Source organism: Trachemys scripta, chromosome 1 (assembly GCF_013100865.1).
Source record: "Trachemys scripta elegans isolate TJP31775 chromosome 1, CAS_Tse_1.0, whole genome shotgun sequence".
NCBI lineage: Eukaryota > Metazoa > Chordata > Testudines > Emydidae > Trachemys > Trachemys scripta.
In genome coordinates this window covers 54,733,475-54,753,584 of record NC_048298.1, presented here as the reverse complement: position 1 = coordinate 54,753,584, position 20,110 = coordinate 54,733,475, and the positions used below count along the sequence as shown (strand labels likewise).

Sequence of the window (20,110 nt, the reverse complement as noted above, 5' to 3'; positions counted from 1 at the left end):
CTTTTAGTTGGTACACATTTTAATGTAGCTTTTGGTGGGGACTTTATTTTGCCATTAGCTCCTTCCTCCCCCGCAATATAGTAAGTAAACAGTACTGACCAGATTCTAATACCTTTACTCACATTGTGTAAAAACTTACTATTTTAACAGTCCCACTGATTTAAAACCAATGCCCCACTTACCAGATAGAGGCAGTTTCTATAGTTCAAATTTTAACATGCTCATAAAATTCTAATAAAAACATCGCAGCTGTAGCAAGATATGTGCCAAATATCACTCTGCTTTCATGTTGCCTTCCTCTCTCCTGCCGTCCATCTGTGCCTTTCTCATGAAGGCCCTGATTCTGCAAACACTTACAAAACACTTAACTTTCAGTGGGACCAGTCACATAAGTTCATGTAGGATTATGGCCCTCAGGTTGTAAGGACTTTGGGGTTGATTCTTTTGGCCCAACTTTGCAAACAATAATGCATATAATTTTATTTTAATGAGTAGTCCCATTGACTTTAGTGGTACTATTCACATGTAAAATTAATAATGTGCATAAGAATCTGCAGGATTAGAGTACAATTCTATTTCACAGAGACCTCTGTTTAACAGCATTTTGTGACCTATTGTCTTGAGTAGAGCTTTAAGTCATGCAAGAGCAAGTCCTGCTACTCTCTCCATGGCCTTGAGGGAGGGATTGCTCAGTGGTTTGTCAGCATCTGAGTCTAGTCCTTCACTTTCAGAAAGAGGATTTTTTTGTTATTGTGATTAAGAAATGATGCAAGGAATTTAGTTTTGTTAAAGAATATATACAACTTCATCTTTTATTAATGTTTTTAATCTTTTAGAAATTAAAATGTATTGTGAAAATAATACTGAGGTCTGGATTAGGAGCAAGGAAGGGAAGGGTTGGGAGGCCAGGTGGGAGTACTTGTGTGTTTGTGCCAGGGGCAGTGAGGGGAATTAGGGATGGGAGGGTCTGTCAGCCCCACATTCTCCCCTCATGTTTGAAGCCACCCACTCCCCTGTTCCCGTTGTCATGCCAGGCCAGGTGATAGGGAGTGATGCCTCCCATTCGTAGCCTCATCTCTCAGGGCAACATCTGCAGGCTGGAAGGGGATGTGCCTCACACAAAGAGGGGAGGGAGAGAATGAGAAAGCAGGGACCGCTACAATGTGTGAGCTGGGGTGGGTGGGGCTCTGCCTCTCTATGTGGGTTTTGATCCCCTCCCTTGACGCTTCACTCCCTTGTTGTAAGCTCGGACCTTGCGGGGTGGGGCTGTCTCTCTGGGTGGTCTGATCCCCTCTCCTTGCCCCCCTTTGTGTGAGGTGGATACTAAATGGGAATGAGAACAAACCAGTGAGATGAATGGAGCAGTTCACTCCTCTCAGAGCTATTGTTTCAGACTGCATTCATCTCCAAGGGGTGTTGTCATTCAACTGTGAATATCTCATTGAGATGAATGGGCCATTTCACAGCTCTCTGAGCCTCCTGTGCTGAAGATGGATATGTAAAGCCCTGTCCTCACATATTAGGCCCAGATTTGGAAAAGGGATTCTACATTTCCACTCTCCCGTTCCTTCTGGCCTCCAGCTGGCACATGTTCTCCTCAGAGCCCACCTCCTCATGGCCCCTCCAGGCTTACCAAGGACATGGAATGGCAAGGAGGACTGTGGAGCTGGCATGGGGCCTCAGACCAGCAGGTGGCTGTGGGGGTGGTCAGAGCAATAGGTGAGACAGGTGGAATGTCAGAGAAGTTGGAATGGTTTCAGAGCAGTTGGAGGAAATATAAGGGGTTGGAACAGTGATTGGAAATGTGGGAGGGTGTTGGAACAGTGCTGGGAAGAGTGGGATGGAAAGGAAGGGGCTTAGAGATGTGAATTGAGGGATGTTGGAAGGCTTTATTTCTGTCCCTCAAAACACCCCATATCTGTGCCCCCAATATTGGTCCCCCCTTTCAAAAAATGACCACATTGACTCCAGATTATTGCATAGCTTATTAACAATTCCCAGTGGCTATTGCTAGGGATGGGGCAGGGTGGGGGAGGAAGCGGAGATAAGGTTATGTTTCTGGGGTGTTATAAACCTTAACTTTGTATTTCCTGGTTTTCAGGGGTTTAAATTTAGTTGTTGTTCACATGCTGGAAGGGCACAAGGCACCACTGGGCAACCTGAACTCTGTATTAGCCAAGTTTTGGGCCATTTTAATGTTAATACATAGGCGTAAATGAAAACAAAGTCTCCTGATTCCAGATAACAAGGGACATTTTCTGATCTTAGATGCTCCTGTGTAAGGGCAGGTCTACACTATGGGGTTAAGTTGACCTAAGTTACGCAACTCCAGCTACGTGAATAACATAGTTGGAGTCGACGTAGCTTAGGTTGACTTATTGTGGTGTATACACCGTGCTGGGTTGATGTGAGAAACTCTCCCGTCGACTTACCTTATACTTCTCATTCCGGTGGAGTACCGGAGTTGATGGAAGAGCGATCACTAGACCCGCTAAATCGACCTCCGGTGGATCAATTGCCACAGTGTCAATCCCCGGTAAGTGTAGACATACCCTAAGTCTGTCCAGGTTTCAACCTCAGTTTCTGAAAGGAGTCTGAACAGTGATTGCCATTGTCTATAGTACAACTAAACCATGTTTGGCACTGGTTCAAATGCAACTGTTGCTGACACACATTGATACGGATGGAGAAATTTTCCAGTGTAGACAGGCCTTAGGAGTGTTGTGGTTCAATATCTAAGTCCTTTGAAATCTTCAAATCTTCTTTCTATCTGGTGAGAATGCCAAGAAAGGTGCCAATTATTGCCAGCTGTAGCAATGATTTTGTAATGTGGGTTTGTGAATGTGTGCTGTTAATGGGAGCTAGAACGAAAGTGAGACAGCCAAATAATTTCACATAGTGCATTGAACAAAACTATTATCTGCTGTTTCTCGGAATGCTCAATCAGGTCTTCCACTTTCCCACCATCTTCAGTATTCTCACATTTTAGTGTTCTACATTTTCATTCTGGCTTAAAGTTTAAGCAACAGTTACTACATCTCATTTCTGTTCTGGATATAAGGTGTAAAATACAAGCATGTTGTAAAAAACACATTTCCTCATTTTAACTTTGTATAATCTAATGCTATTAATCAGATTTCTTAACTACTGACAAGCCAAATAAAAGAGAAATTAAATTTTGTGAAAGATAGTAATTAACACTAATTATTTCTGGAATGCTAATTAGTTATAGGAACAAGTTTTTAAGGATTGTGGCATGACAAGGGGAATTCTGCAGAAGACAGAAGAAATCTGATTGTCATAGAATATCTGTAACATTTATATGTGCCTCAACATGCAATCAATACAAAGTATACAAAAACACTCTGTATAGAGAACTGCAGTATTATAGACCGAGAAGAGTCAGAGTAAATAATTTTAGCATGTGTTCCAAGCTGTATGAAATTGCAGATTCCTGCAGAAAGCCCAAGACTGGTAGAGTAGCAGAAAGGGAAATTTTGGCAAAAATTTCATCAATTTTTTTCCTCTTTTTTTCTTTTTGGATAAAAGATTTAATTGTAAAATGTCAATACAGAAAATTCTGACCAGCGCTAGCGAACTCTGTGCTTGGATCAGTAGGGGGTATACAGGACTGCATCATTCAACAGCAAAAAACTGTCAGGTTGAATTTCAGATCTTTCTGTATATTAGACCAGCGGTTCTCAAACTGGGATTCACGGACCCCTGGGGGTCCACAAGCATACTCCAGGGGGTCTGCAAGTCATGTCCAGGGCCACCGGCCCTGCTGATCAACTCCTCCCCGTCCCTCCCAGTGCTTCCTGCATGCTGCTGTTCAGCGGCGTGCAGGAGGTGCTGGGAGAGAGCAGGAGAAGTGGGGATGTGGCACGCTTGGGGGTGGGGGCAGGAAGAGGAGGGGTGGGGTAGAGCGGGAAGAGGCAGGGCTCTTGGAGGAAGAGGTAGAGTGGGAGCGGGGCCTAGAGCTGGGTGGGGATTGAGCACCCTCGGGGAAAATTAGAAGCCCTCTTGGGGGGTCTTCAAAAAAATTTAATTCAAAATGGGGGTCCTCGGGTTGCTAAAGTTTGAGAACTGCTGTATTAGACTAGCAACTGATTGGAAAAAAGCAGGCTCTATTTTTTTTAACTCTGTGATAAAATGTTTCCATTAAAATCAAATGGAGACATTTGAATAGCCTAAAAGAGTCAGCTATCTAAATATGTTAAATACTGCAAGTCATTATTGAAGATTGTGGTGCTTGCGTAGTTCTATTGACATTAAGTATCATACTCCACAGGAAGGATAGGTAGAACTCAGTCCTACTAGAAGCTCTGAAATTATAAAGATTGTCAGTCTGCAGTTGCACCCGGGAGGATTGGTTACATAAATTCCATTTTGTAGGGGGATGCTGCATTGAAATTACTTGTAACTAAGGAATTGAGATTTCCATCTCTATTAACTGGCAGCGTTTGAGTGATTACCTTGTCAGGTTGGGCTGGAAAATTAATCTAGCTGAAAAGCTTTCTTTCCAGGAGGGCAGAACATGATTTTAAAATCTATATTAAAAAGTAATTAAACATAAAGAAAGGAAACTGCATTTATTTTTCTGAACAAAGGAAATAAATGCAGTTTATTTTCACTGTTATGATACTGGGAATTAGTGGGCTAATCCTAATATGGCAATGTGCCTTACAAAGGCTAGGACTAATACTGTTCATCCCTGAGGCTGAAGTCCGGCAAGGCACTACAGCATGTTCCTAACTATAAGCATGTGAGTTGTTTCATTGACTCAAAGTTAAGTATGTACCTAAAAGCTCTGCTCACTTGAAGTCCAAATGAATAGTCTCATTGACAGGCCAATTTGAGTGGGTGTGAGTTGCAGAATCATACCTATGGTGTTTGATTTTGCATGAAGGATTTTCAGACTGACCTCTCTCATCTCTCTCCAGCCTTGGCTGACATTGCAGTTATGATTAGGATGAAAAAAATGTGGCTATTTGTATGAATGGAGCCCACTGGAAACTTTCAAACTCTCAAGCCGCTGCCATTAATGAGGCATGCTAATGCCTTAAATGGAAGAGCTTCCCCTTATTGGAGAAACAAAGACTTTTGTAGGCTCTATGAAGGCTCTAAATGAAGATCTTATTTCCCATATAAACTACCTAAACCTAAAACATAATAATAATTGAACATGAACAAACCTCGGTTTGTTCCCAGTTATCAACTATGGGACTGGGGTTTTCAAAGGTGCCTAAGGGATTTGGGTGCCTGCATGATGTTGAGATTCAATAGAAGTAGCATGCCCAACTCCCTTAGGCTTCTTTGAAAATCCCAGTGTATTACAATAGTTCTAAAATCATTGCTATGCAATGGCTGGGTCACCAAGAACTGAAAAAATGACACAAATGCCAGATGTTAAACCAAAGGGAAGTCAAAATTAAGATCCCTACATAAAACATGTAAATATAGTGATAGCTATATAGACGTCTATATTATATCATTCTTTACCATAAGAGTGGCATTGTTTTGGAGACTGGATATAATTTGGACTGATCTGAGATAGCATCAGCAATACCTGTAGAATAGGCAGTAATATTAAATTTTTTAGCTTCCAAAAGTATGCTGGGTACTTTAGTTGTACAGTAAAACAAAGCCCTGCCCAATCTAATGGACAATTGATGCAAACTGACTCCCATACAGGGCCGGCTCCAGCGTTTTGGCTTCCCCAAGCAGCCAAAACAAAACAAAAAAAAAGTCGTGATCGCGATCTGCGGCGGCAATTCGGCGGGAGGTCCTTCACTCCCAGGCGGAGTGAGGGACCGTCCGCCGAATTGCCGCCGAATACCTGGATGTGCTGCCCCTCTCCGGAGCGGCCGCCCCAAGCACCTGCTTGAGAAGCTGGTGCCTGGAGCCGGCCCTGCTCCCATATATGGGTCCTATTCCAGATCAGAGATCCATTGAAGTAGTACTAGATTATGTACACAATATACAGACAAGGAGTGCTGGAACAGATGAAGCATAATTAATATTTATTATATTTGCCTAGGTAGAATCTGGTATATTTTATATATAAAATCCTCTGTCCTCTTTTCTGTTCCTCATTTTTTTAACCCTTGCTTATTTGCCTGTATTTATCATTGTTTCTGTAGCTCATAATTAGGAAGTTCCAAGAAATACTATCACAAGTTAAAAAAATTACCATGTACTCAATTTTTAATTTAAATTTTCTGCCCTAACACACTGTCACTAAAGAGCATTAACTGTTGTTGCAGTAAGGTGCACTGACTGGTGTAATTCACTAATTAATGATATATAACTGCCCTTTCTATTCGCAGTATGCAGTGACATCAGACTACTTATTTTATGTGTCAGGAAAGCCTCCTGCGATGCTGTCATGTTTGACAGATAACAGTATATAATTACTTGTTTTATCATGTATACCTAGTGTATGAATTAATGATAAGATATTAAATAACAAGCAGATGTGGTTTGCAAAGTAGAACATTAAATGATGGCAAGCAATGTTTGTGTTCACAGACTTCCTGTGTGGGATACTTGAGTTAATTTCAACTAGGTGGAGTCTGTGTGATCCAGAAATATTTCTTCTGTCTGGACTAAATATTTCATTTGTTAAAACAATGCCACTTTACACACAGAAGTAGTAACTGTTGAACAGTGTCACCCGATGAACCATCAGTGGAGATTTTTAAGAGCAGGTTAGACAACACCTGTCAAGTATAGATAATATTTGATCCTTCCATGAGTGCAGGAAATTGGATTAGATGATCTCTCGAGGTCCCTTCTAGTCCTATGATTCTATAAGGCAATATCTGAAGAGACAGATGGGGTCAAGAGACAGTTTTGAGATTAAGTGGAAACCAGTCTGTGCCTATGTTGTGAAGGGAAGGAGCCAGAGGTGAGTGAGACATTGAGGAGGGCAAAGGATGGGCTGACAGTTAGGGTGAGGGAGATCTAGAGGTGGGAGGGTGTGTCACTAGGGCAGGTGGAGAGGGGGTTAAAGGAGAATAGCAGAGGAGATGGTATGGAGGGAAGAGAAGGGAATATGTCAAAAGTAGAAAGGTAGTGCTGTTTGTCAAGGAGTAAGGCAGTTCTGGAGAAGAGAACCTGTCTAAAATGATGGAAGTCTGCAAGTGTTCAACAGCACAGGAACAAGAACAGATGCAGTGGAGAGCAATGTAGAGCACAAAGCAGTGGTGTAATGTGCTATTGTTGGTTTATCCATGGTACAAAGCAGGTGGGTTGCTGCATGTTGAACCGTATGTAATGTATCAGTTACCCTCTGAGTCAGTCTGAATTAAAGTATGTTACAGTAATCCAGCCCTGGGATGGGTAGCATGGATTACGAACAATCTCTTTACCTGTAACACATTAAAAATTATTGCATGGGTATAAAATCTGTAATCCATTCCTTTTCTGATTGCATTTGCAGTAATCAGTCATATTTACTCTTCACCATCATGTCCCTGTGATTTTAACATGGGAAGGGAAAGCCAGTAATGATTAATTGTTAGTAGGCAAATAAAATGTATGATGCTCTAAGATTCAAAATACCCTTTTTCCTTTTTAGGTGACTGATATTGGAATATACAGTACAGCTTTTCTAAGCTAGTTTGCTTGTTTAAATATGAACCAGGTTAATATGTGAAACAAGCAAAAATTAACATCTGATGGTTACTCAGTAGTATACATGTAAAGAATGTTGTGCTGTTGTAATGCCGACAGACCCCAGTCGGGATCATACCTGGGATCTCTGGAATTTAGTGCATGAGCCTCTACTACATGAGCTAAAAGCCAACTGGCTCTTAGCTAAGGCTGTAGAGCAAACTCATTAATCTCTCCCCCCCCCCCCGCTTGCCCCTAAATGGGACAGAACACCACACCCAGGAGGTGTGTGGGTAACACTGTCACTTAACTTCCTAATCATCTTACTTCAGTTTCCAATTGACCAGTGTATACATCACATACACTGCCACTGGAAATGATATTAACTGGTAACTTTATTTGGCAGTCTGAGCAGAGAGACCAAAGACTGCATAGAAGTGGTAAGTGAATTACACCCTTAACCTAGAGGCGGTTCCTTCAGGTCAAGATTGAGACTTGTTGATGAGGCTGTGTGGGAGAGCTATCCCATGCTGTTTCTGTTCAGTGGATAAATATAGAGCTTGGTTCTCCAGGGCTGTCAAGCCAAAACCTTTCACAAGCACTAAAATTCACACAGTTATTTTTAAAAGAATAATAGCTTTACCTTCCCATTCAGTTCTGAAAAGGGTTATTTTGGTGTCAGCATGATTACTGCAGTTTTGGGGGTTATTGCTTCACATTAGAACACACACCATATGTTGAGTTGTTGGAACACATTGTAATACATGCTAATTCTAAAAGTTTAGTTATATTTGAATTCATTTCTATGAAAAGTTTTTTTTATTGATCAGGCTAATTTATACTGCATCTTTACTCTAGATGGTATTCAAGGAAATATCTTTGGATCTCAAAGCACAGTTTGTTGTTAATGCTATTATTTCCTGTTCTTCTGTGGACTACTATTCTGATCCAGCCCGTTCATCCCCATTTGTAGGTTACCCGTTGCTAAAATCCTGAGAGAGCTCCTCTATCCCAAGGAGATGCTTCTGCGGTTGTGAAGAGTTGAGGCACTTGAGCTAGGTCCCCACTGGTTTAAAAGGGAGGCAGGGCATTACCCATGAAGGATCCTCAATTCTGGAAATAATTTCCTTCACTGTACACAGGTGCAAGGCTCGTCTGTTTTGTCTGACCCTTGTGGGGGCAAGGGAATCGAAAGCTATAGAAGCCTCAAGAAGGTCTTTGTTTGTTAACAGGGGTGGTTATGATGATGGTTTGGTCAGGACTGGCTTATAAAGCAAGGCTCAAATTTGACTCTTATTTATGGGGTGGCATGGTATACTGCAGAATTTGACCCTAAGGAGGCAAGTCTAATAGGGGGTCTGGGAGATTTTCTCTCTGATTTGTATGTGTTTATATAATTTTTGTACACGCACCCTAGAGTAGCTGGGTTAAGTGCTTTTTATAAAGTGAATAAAAAGATAGAAATACTTATTTCAGCTACCTCCCCTCTACCAGTTTTCCCAGAATTTCCCTTTGTCTGTTCCATTTGGACTCAAGCATGTTGATCTCCGGGACTACACTGTCATGCTATATCAGAGTATCTAGTATATCAGAACTGGTAGCCGATTGTCAAACCACGGACCTAAAGTATGCTAGTTTGATTGTTCTCAAGAATGTAGAACTGTTGGTGTGATGCATTCATCCTATTGGACTGATTGATTTCAGGATCTAACTGGCTAAGCAATAAGACATGAATGTCCATTAATATGTTAATAGGGCCTTTTGACAGGAAAAATTAAGATAAATTCCGTAGACTTTTTTAGGTTTCAAAATGCATTAGGCTTTCCATTGTATTGCGTGAGTCTGTAACTAAAGATGACTAAAGGGCTAAACCAGTGTTTCAATTAGTAACGGAGATAAAAAGACTTTTATTTTGGTGGCTTCTAAAGTGAGCTTTCTTCTTCTCTGACAAAGTAGTTTGACTTCATTTGTAGCCCTCAAAAGTGGTATAAATTAATGCCCCATATAGTATGCTAGAGTGGGAGCTGATTTATTTGTTTGGATTTTTTTGTCACAATACCTCGGTAGTTAATATTGTGTAACTGCTGGTTGACATTTGACAGTTATCTTATCCTTTCTCTCTGTCTCCCCTTCCTACTTTTCTGTTGTATCCCCCATTGTAGCTTGGCAGATGCTAAGACTGTAAGTTCTTCATGGAAGGGACTTTTTAATCAGATATGCATATAATACCTAGCTACAGTAGGGCTTTGATCTCTAATTGGGGCCTCTAGGTGCTACAGCAGTACAAACAAACAAATAAATATTTCCCCATGTTCTTAAATGGGTGGGTGAGAAACCATTTTCTTATTCCACAGGAGTTTTTGAGATTTCAATTTAATTCCCCAATTTGAATCAAGACAAAACATTGAAATCTTGAACATTTTCCGGAACTGATAATACAAAAAAAAAAAAACCAGATCAAGTCAATTGAAAAATTCATAACCACGAGGCAAGGGGTCATGGCAGCATTCTACATGGCTGGAGAAAGATGAGGATGGGTAAACTGTGGCTACCAGCGACGAGAGGAATTCCACACAGTTAGAAATTTCAGATCGATATCTGGTCCTCAATGTGGAAACTATGGAAGATACCGCACAAGATCCAGCAGGTCCAAGGAAACAAGAGAAATGTATGGGACATACATGTGGATGGCAGCTCAGCCCAACCTGTAAGAAAATCAAGCTTCCCCACATACAGGAAGGACACAGATTATTCTTGCTGGAGATTCAATACTCAGAAGAATCAAAAGAACATTCTACCAGGGACAGGTGGGAACAGGCCAGTGTGCTGCCTTCCCAGAGCCAAAACATGAGACGTCACTCTATTGGATAGGTTTCTGAAGTCAATGAGCCAGGATCCATTGGTGATGGTTCACACTGGCAGTAAAGACAGTGTATTGCAGGATATTTTGCAGATAATAGATGACTTCAGGGAATTTGGAAGCATGCTGAAGAGGAAGACTGTCCAAATGATCTTCTCTGAGATCCTTCCTGTCCCATAAGTGAAGGAAGACAGAAGGCAGAAGATTTTGGAAGTGAACTGCTGGCTAGGTAAATGGTGTAAGCACAGGTGTAGTGGAGCCAGAATACCCTGGAACAGCGTTCCAACATTTTTGCTGCATGGAGGACACTGTTTTGCTCTCAAAATGGCATCCTCTGCTCCCTGTGACCTCGCACACACTGTATGTGCTAGTTCACGGCACGTGGAGGATCCCATTTTTGTAGAGCAAAATGGCATCCTCTGCACAGCATGTCCTTGCATACGTGTGTGAGGTCACACTGGTGGGGACATTCCAGTAGTGTACAGCCCAGTCAGGACTACACCACTGGGTGGAGGGTTTTGGTTTTGTGGAACATTGATCCACCTTCTATGAGGAGAGGGGCTGTATTGTTTGGATGGCTTCCCCTCAATAGAAGGGGAACCAGTCTCGGGAACAGGCTGGCTAGAGTAGTCAGGAGGGTGTGAGACTAATAGCAAATGGGAAGGGTAAAAATAGGGAAGATATGAACACTCAGTTAGCAAAAAACTTAGATGTTGGGAATGAAATTAATCAAGGAACCAAAGGGCACGAAGAGAAGAAATACTTGAATTGCCTTCTAGGAGCCTGGGTAACAAACAAATGGAATTGGAATTGCTCATTTATGTGCAAATATTCTATCTACTTGGTATTACTGAAATCTGGTGTCATGATTTACACTATTGGAATGTTAAAATAAATGGTAAAACCTATTCAGGAAGGACTGAGTGGGCAAAAGTGGAGGGGAAGTAGCACTCTGTCTAAAATGGCATTACCTTTTCCAAGTCCCTGATAACTTAGAAGAAAATGTTCTTGAATGCTGATAAATCCATGTCCTAACAGATAAAGCACAAGATAGATTATTAGGTGGTGTCTGCTACAGACCACCAAATCACATTAGGGAACAGGATGCCCAGCTCCTTAGGCACCTATCTATAATATGTAGGATAAAAGCTGTATGATCACGGGGACTTCAATTTTAGTGACATATGCTAGAGGTTTCATACTGCCAGTGCTAAAACATTCTTAGAATTTCTGAGCATTATAGATGACTATTTTGTAACTTAAAGTGTTGCAGCCAACATTGGGGAAATCTTTTTTTAGACAGATAAAGAGTAACTGATCGATCACAGAACTAAAAATTAATGGTAGCTTAGGTACAAGTAATCATGACTTGATCACATTTATAATATGCAAGCAGAATGAAGTCCATACCAATAGATATTTTGTGCTTTAATAGGGCCAATTTTACAAAGCTAAAAACAATTATGAGCCAACTCATCTGGGAGGAATAATTTAATCTGAAAAATTTGAATAATAATTGAGAATCATTTGACAACAATTTACAGGATGCCCAAAAGCCACAATCCCACAATTGAGGAAGAAGGTCATACTGGTTTAAAAAATGACCTGGTTTAGAGGAGAAGTGAAGATACATATAAAAAAGTAATATATATAACAAATGGAAGAGAGGTGAAGTTGATTGTAATGAAAGTAAATCAGAAATTAGGAATTGTAGAAAATTGATAAGGAAAGCAAAAGGACACAAGGAGAAATCTATGGCCAGCAGAATTAAGGACAATAAGGAGGAGATTTTAGAAATGTATTAGGGACAAAAAGAATCCTGATAATGGTATTGGTCTGTTCCTAGATGGAAGTGGCAGGATTATCAATAATAATGCAGAAAAGGCAGAAATATTAAATACATATTTCTGTTTTGTATTTGTAGGAAAAACAGATGATATAGCCTCATCAGATGATGATGATAACACTCTTTCCATTCCACTAGTATCACTGGAGGATGTTAAACAGAAGCTACTGAAGTCAGACATTTTAAAATCAGCAGGTCCAGATAACTTGCATCCAGGAGTTTAAAAAGAACTGGCATAAAAGCTCACTGGACCATTACTGTTGATTTTCAATAATTATTGTAGCACAGGACAACATCCAGAAGACTGGAAGAAAGCTAATGTTGTTGTACCAATATTTAAAAAGAGTAAATGGGATGACCTGGTTACGTATAGGCCTGTTAGCCTGACATTGATCCCAGGCAAGATAATGGAGCAGCCGATACAGGATTCAATTAATAAAGAATTAAAGGAGGGTAATTAATGCAAATCAAATGTTTATGGAAGATAGACATATCTATCTAACTGTCAAACTAACTTGATATCTTTTTATGATGAGATTACAAGTTTGTATGATAAAGATAATATTGACATAATAGACTTCTGTCATGCTTTTACTTGGTATTACCTGACATCTTGATTAAAAAACTAGACCAAAATAAAATTAATATGCATACATTAAATGGATTAAAAACAGACTAACTGTAAGGTCTCAACATGTAATTGTAAATGGGGAATTGTCATCAAGCAGATGTGTTTTCAGTGCTGTCCTTTAGGGGTCAGTGCTTTACCCTATGCTATTTAACATTGTTTTCAGTGATCTGGAAGAAAACATAAAATCATCACTGAATAAGGTTACCATTCGTCCGGATTTACCCGGACATGTCCCCCTTTTTGTGCTAAAAATAGCGTCCGGGGGGAATTTGTAAATCACTCAAAATGTCCGGGATTTCCCCCCTCCCCGGCAGAGCAGAGCGAGCGGCTGGGAGGGCTGCAGGAAAGTCACGGGCTGGACTCCGGAGCAGCTGTAGAGGAGCTCCTCCTCCACCCCCCATCCCTCCCTCCCTCCCTGCATTCTGAGCCGGCAGCTCCTTCTCCCCTGCAGCCCAGTGTCCCGGTCCGGCAGCACTGTGCAGGGCCAGGGACCGGGTTGTGTGTTGTGCTGGGGAGTGCAGCCATGTGTCCGGCTCGCACAGAGCCCAACACCCTGTTCTGAGCGGCGGGGTATGGGGGCCAGGGGGCAGGAGAAGGGGCAGGGAGGTTCTGGAGGGGGCAGTCAAGAAACGGGGGGGGGTCGGAAGTTCAGGGGGGGGCTTTTGGGGGGAGTGGAGAAAGTTTTGGGCAGTCAGGGTACAGGTAGGGGGTAGGGTCCTGGGGGGGCAGTTGGGGGGGGTCTTAGGAGGGGGCAGTTAGGGGACAAGGAACAGGGAGTCTTAGGTAGGGGGTGGGGTTCTGGAGGGCAGTTAGGAGCAGGGGTCCCAGGAGGGGGCAGTCAGGGGACAAGGACCGGGGGGAGGATTGAGGGTTCTGGGGGGGTGGGAAGTGGGAGGGGCAGGGGCGGGGCTAGGGCGGGGCTCCTCCCGTCCTCTTTTTTGCTTGCTGAAATATGGTAACCCTATCACTAAAGTTTGCAGATTTCATAAAAATTGGTGGAGTGGTAAAGAATGGAGAGGTCAGGTCACTGATTCAGAGCAATATGGATCGCTTGGTAAACTGGGCAAAAACAAACAATATGCATTTTAATATGGCTAAATATATACATCTAGGACCAAAGAATGTAGGTCATACTTACAAGATGGTGGACTCTATCTTGGGAAGCAGTAACTCTGAAAAAGATTTGGGTGTTGTAGTGGGATAATCAGCTGAACATGAGCTCGCAATGTGATGCGGTGGCTAAAAGAGCAAATGCAATCCTTGGATGCATAAACGGAGGAATCTTGAATAGAAGCAGAGGTTATTTTACCTCTATCTTTGGCACTGGTGTGACTGCTGCTGGAATACCATGTCCATTTTTGGTGCCCACAATTCAAGAAGTACGCTGCTAAATGGAAGAGGGTTCAGAGAAGAGTCACGAGAATAAGTAAAGGTTTAGAAAACATGCCTTATAATGATAGACTTAAAGGGTATGTCTACATTGCAGTGTAAGCCGAGGGTTTGAACTCAGGGTTAAGCCTAACCCCACTTCCTCGCCACACAAATTGCACTAACCCAGGGCTCAGATCAGTTACATCACTTGCTGCAGTATTTGTGGTGTGAGCAGCTCTTTCTTGTTTCCTTTGTATTTCACCTTTCAATTTCTGTGACTGTGTTTTTCTGCTGGAGACAGCTTTCCATGTTGTTCTCAGTTCAGGTGCAGAGGAGATACATCCCCTGTGCTCTTATGAAGGTGTCTCTTTTGTTCTTTTCTTATTTAGTTTTGGTAAACCATATTGCCTGAAAGTGCTGATTGTAAGTATAGGTTGCACTTTGTATGAAAATACATAAAAATAGCAACTGCTGCCCTAGAGCAGTGCCACAGCATTGCTTATGGTTCTCTTCCCTCCAGCAGCAGAGCTAGGGAAGGGAAAGAAAAGCAACCTGAGTATCACAGTCAGGAATGTTGGGGGCACTGGGTTTCTGAAGAACATTGTCACTAACACTCAGCACTGACAGTGAAGCCCTGCATATTTTGGCAAACTTGATCTAACTTCTGCAACAGGGTCCCCAGATTTCTGTGACACTCAGAACTGGAAAAATCTACAGCAGCGTCAGGTAAAATAAAGAATAGAGGATTTTTTTGAATTAAACATGAAAATTAACACAGAATTAGTGCACTATTCATATAGTATTTATTTGATTTACTCGGCTTCTAAATGCTCAGTGTGCCACAGACCTTTGTACTGACAATGCAAAACTGTATTTTGGAGTTGTAGGGGGAAAGGAGATGGTGGCAGCTGGGTAGCAGACAGCTGATGCTTTTGCCAGCAGGAAAGGTTTAGAAGGTGTTATGGTATGAGTATATTAGCTGGATGTTAGTGCTATAAGGATCAGCAGTAAGGTACAGTAGCTATCATTGCTGACATTTAATTTTTCATCACTAGCAAATCAACACCCAGTTGAGTTTATAACTCCAGTCTATATTTTGACCTGTCAGCAGGAACACAATAGTGCATGAGTTTACGCTCTGTTCTCTGTTTGGTGGGTTGTTGTTTTTTGTAGCCATGAGATCATAAGCACAATTAAAAAACAAACAAACAAAACCCCAACCCTTAGTTTCTAGGGTGCAATTTTGTAACAAGGTTGGGTTCTATGGCAAATTCCATGGTCATGGAATTGTGGAAAATATAGGGGGCTCTGCTTGCTAATATAATTAGAGGTCCATACATGCACTGAACAGCTCAGTGATACTTGTCTGTGCACTGGTATCACAGGGGCAGTGTGTCACCATGTCTCAGTGGGTCACAATTGAGAATACCAAATTCAGGACAAGCTCTTGGGAAAAAGGGCAGACAGACCCCAAAACTGGTGGTTTTTCTTCCATGAGAGATACCAATCCAGCAACAAAAGTAAACTTCTGTCTCACCACACTGGCTAACAAGTCAGAATTGCATCCTCCTAGGGTATTCCAGTGCTGTATTCAACCCAGACACTAGACTTAATGATGAGTGGTTATTTAAAACCAATTTCATCAATCAAAGGGTTCTCTTGATCCCAAAGAACCAGCCACATACCCAGGTCAATATATAACTCAGATCTTACCCAATAATCATGCTGTTGCTAAGCCATTAGTATCTAATATCTAAAGGTTTATTTATATATATATAAAAGAAAGGTGAGTTAAAATTGGTTAAAGGAATCAAATGCATACAACAATTGCGAAGTTCTTGGATCAGGCTTGTAGCAGTGATAGAATAAACCACTGGCTGGTTAAGTCTCTGGTTGCTTCCAAATCATTGGAAAGTCCTCAGTCCTTTGGTTAGAATGCTCCCATTAGTATAAGTTCATAGTCTAGAGATTTGAGCAGGAAAGAGGCAAAATAGAGATGTTTTCGGGGCCCTTTATAGCTTCTGCCAAGTGAAGGGAAACCCATTTTTCTAGTTTGTGGAAAATTACAGGTAACAAGATGAAGTTTGGAGTCACATGGGCAAGTCACATGTCTATGTATGTTTCGCTTAGTCATAGCAGAAGCCATTACTCATATTCTAATTAAAATGTCCTCAGGAAAGTCCATTAAGTGTAGATAAAAACAATGAGGAGTCTTTGTGGCACCTTAGAGACTAACAAATTTATTTGGGCTTAAGCTTTCGTGGGCTAAAACCAACTTCACCAGATGCATGGAGTGAAAAATACAGTAAAATACACTCTCACAGACCTTGGGAGACAGGCCAGTCCTCGCTTACAGACAGCCCCCCAACCTGAAGCAAATACTCACCAGCAACTACACACCACACAACAAATACACTAACTCAGGACCAATCCCTGCAACAAACCCCGTTGCCAACTCTGTCCACATATCTATTCAAGGGACACCATCATAGGACCTAACCACATCAGCCACACCATCAGGGACTCGTTCACCTGCACATCTACCAATGTGATATATGCCATCATGTGCCAGCAATGCCCCTCTGCCATGTACATTGGCCAAACTGGACAGTCTCTACGCAAAAGAATAAATGGACACAAATCAGACATGAAGAATTGTGAAGAACTTCAAAAAAACTCACAAAACTAAGTGATTGGGCAACAAAATGGCAAATGAAATTTAATGTGGATAAATGTAAAGTAATGCACATTGAGAAAAATAACCCCAACTATACATACAATATGATGGGGGCTAATTTAGCTATAACTAATCAGGAAAAAGATCTTGGAGTCATCATGGATAGTTCTCTGAAGACGTCCACGCACTGTGCAGCGGCAGTCAAAAAAGCAAACAGGATGTTAGAAATCATTAAAAAGGGGATAGAGAATAAGACTGAGAATATCTTATTGCCCTTATATAAATCCATGGTACGCCCACGTCTTGAATTCTGCATACAGATGTGGTCTCCTCATCTCAAAAAAGATATACTGGCATTAGAAAAGGTTCAGAGAAGGGCAACTAAAATGATTAGGGATTTGGAACGGGTCCCATATGAGGAGAGTTTGAAGAGGCTAGGACTTTTTAGCTTGGAAAAGAGGAAACTAAGGGGGGATATGATAGAAGTGTATAAAATTATGAGTGGTGTGGAGAAAGTGAATAAGGAAAAGTTATTTACTTGTTCCCGTAATATAAGATCTAGAGGCCACCAAATGAAATTAATGGGCAGCAGGTTTAAAACAAATAAAAGGAAGTTCTTCTTCACACAGCACATATTCAACTTGTGGAACTCCTTGCCTGAGGGGGTTGTGAAGGCTAGGACTATAACAGGGTTTAAAAGAGAACTGGATAAATTCATGCAGGTTAGGTCCATTAATGGCTATTAGCCAGGATGGGTAAAGAATGGTGTCCCTAGCCTCTGTTTGTCAGAGGGTGGAGATGGAGAGAGGATCACTTGATCATTACCTGTTAAGTTCACTCCCACTGGAACACCTGGCATTGGCCACTGTCGGTAGACAGGATACTGAGCTGGATAGACCTTTGGTCTGACCCAGTACCGCCATTCTTATGTTCTTATGTAACATTCAAAAACCAGTAAGAGAGCACTTCAGTCTCCCTTCAAAAACGGACTTCAACAAGAAACTGCAGAACTGGAATTCATTTGCAAACTTGACACTATTAAATTAGGCCTTAATAAAGACTGAGAGTGGCTGGGTCACTACAAAAAGTAATTTTCCCTATGTTGATATTCACCCCTTCTTGTCATCTGTTGGGAATAGGCTACATCCACCCTGTTTGAATGAGCCTCGTTAGCACTGACCCCCCCCCACCACTTGGTAAGGCAACTCCCAGAATAGATATTTCACTCCATGCATCTGATGAAGTTCGTTTTAGCCCATGAAAGCTTATGCCCAAATACATTTGTTAGTTTCTAACATGTTACAAAGACTCCCCGTTGTATTTTGCTGACACAGACTAACATGGCTACCCCTTCTGATAAGTGTAGATAGGCATCTTCCATGGTCCATTGTGAGTTAAGTGCTCTTTGATGGTCCATTCAACTTGAATAGTCTCTTCACAAGGTGCTGGCTAAATACCTTGTGGGTGTTATCCAGAAACAAACACATTTGAAAGAAAGGTACATAGTTAATATTCATAACTTGAGATACAAAAATGATACATGCATAAAAATGGCATAATGATATTCAGCAAATAACTTTTTCATAGACATTTTACATGCCACACTCTGTACAAGATTTGTTGCAGTTATATAACAGTGGTAGCAACAATGATCTACATGGTCATATTTAACCTGATAGCATTACACAGTGTGCTACTAACCACTCCCAAATTAGTATAATCCTTTTTTGCAGCAGCAGCAAACACCATAAAATAATGTGCAGAAGTTGCTGTGTACATATGCCTGTGCTTCATATTCTCTTTTTTCCATTATATCATGCCACCAGAAATTTAACTAGTACTGTGTACCTAGTGAGCCCCAGATAAGTCAGGCTCCATGTCTACAATAGTTTGAATTGCTCTATGAATTAACATTGCAGCAGGTATTCAGTCTGTTGTGAGATTTTATCAGGGTACAAATTTCTCCATCATATCAGATCTCCATATAAATAAATTCCTTTCAGGCTTGTATGTAAGGTTCACAACTTTGACTAAGTATCTACCTACATATCTAATAAACTACCAATTGGTGACTTCATGTTTCTAGGAAAAACTTTTAATGAGTTCCAGTATCTGTTAAGAACTTATCACTGGCCTCCCTATGGTAAAGAAACAAAGGATACCTATTGGATCAAAGGTAGAATATATAGCGATCAATGACACTGCAGTGCCCATGCAGTCAGTCTGGTCTTCAAGCCCTTAGATATGTGCTGGTTTTATTTAAATCAGAGATATAACAACACCGACATTTCAAAAGGAGTTAGGAAAGATCTAAGCTGATGTAATTTTCTTTGTACCTCCACTAACAGCTGTTCCCAAAAAGCTCACGCTGCTCCTGTTGTTTGAACACTTCAAACAGTTATTTTAGAAGAGAGAACCTAACAACTTTCCAAAATGCTTTGCTGTTCAAGCAACTTTTTAGTCCTGCTAAATACTGATGGAAGCGAATAGGACATATACTGAGTGGTTTTGAAGAGCTCAGCATCATTTGATCAGTTGACCTTTGTGCTTTGTTCACAGATATTGACGAGTGTGCTGAAGGACGGCATTATTGTCGTGAGAATACCATGTGTGTAAATACACCGGGGTCTTTCATGTGTATCTGCAGAACAGGATACATACGAATTGATGATTACTCCTGCACAGGTAGGAGCTGATTATTTATCAAAGGAATATAACTGAGAGTCATATTACTACCCTCAAATGCTATTCTAAAATTTGTTCTAGTTAACTTGTTATTTTATATGAAAATTCTATACAACAAAAGAAGCACCAGAATAATTACAGAAGTACAGTTTTCAGAAAAGCTAGTGCATATTGAAAGTCATACACATGTTGCATCATTTCCTCAATATAGAAACCAAGACAGCTTGCTGTATTAAATACACACTTTTTATCTTGTATTTGTAGGGAAAAGGGGATTGGATGAGAGAGCCTGACAAGGGAAAAGAGCACTATGGTAATCCTATAGGGCCGGATGGTGCCCAGCTTCCACATAGGACACAATATGGGATACTTTGGAAGTTTGTGCACGCCTAACACAGGGGCAGGGCACAACTGCAGTCCTTT

At 41.2% G+C, this 20,110-nt stretch overlaps 1 protein-coding gene across 1 annotated transcript in view; it reads left to right on the top strand.

Moving 5' to 3' along the window:
• Window positions 1–20,110, top strand: part of NELL2 (neural EGFL like 2) — a 233,886-nt gene that overhangs the window by 113,684 nt on the left and 100,092 nt on the right. Inside the window, exon 13 of the mRNA XM_034769935.1 lies at window positions 19,562–19,687. Coding sequence (XP_034625826.1) covers window positions 19,562–19,687 — 126 coding nt within the window. The remainder of the gene's footprint in view (window positions 1–19,561; window positions 19,688–20,110) is intronic.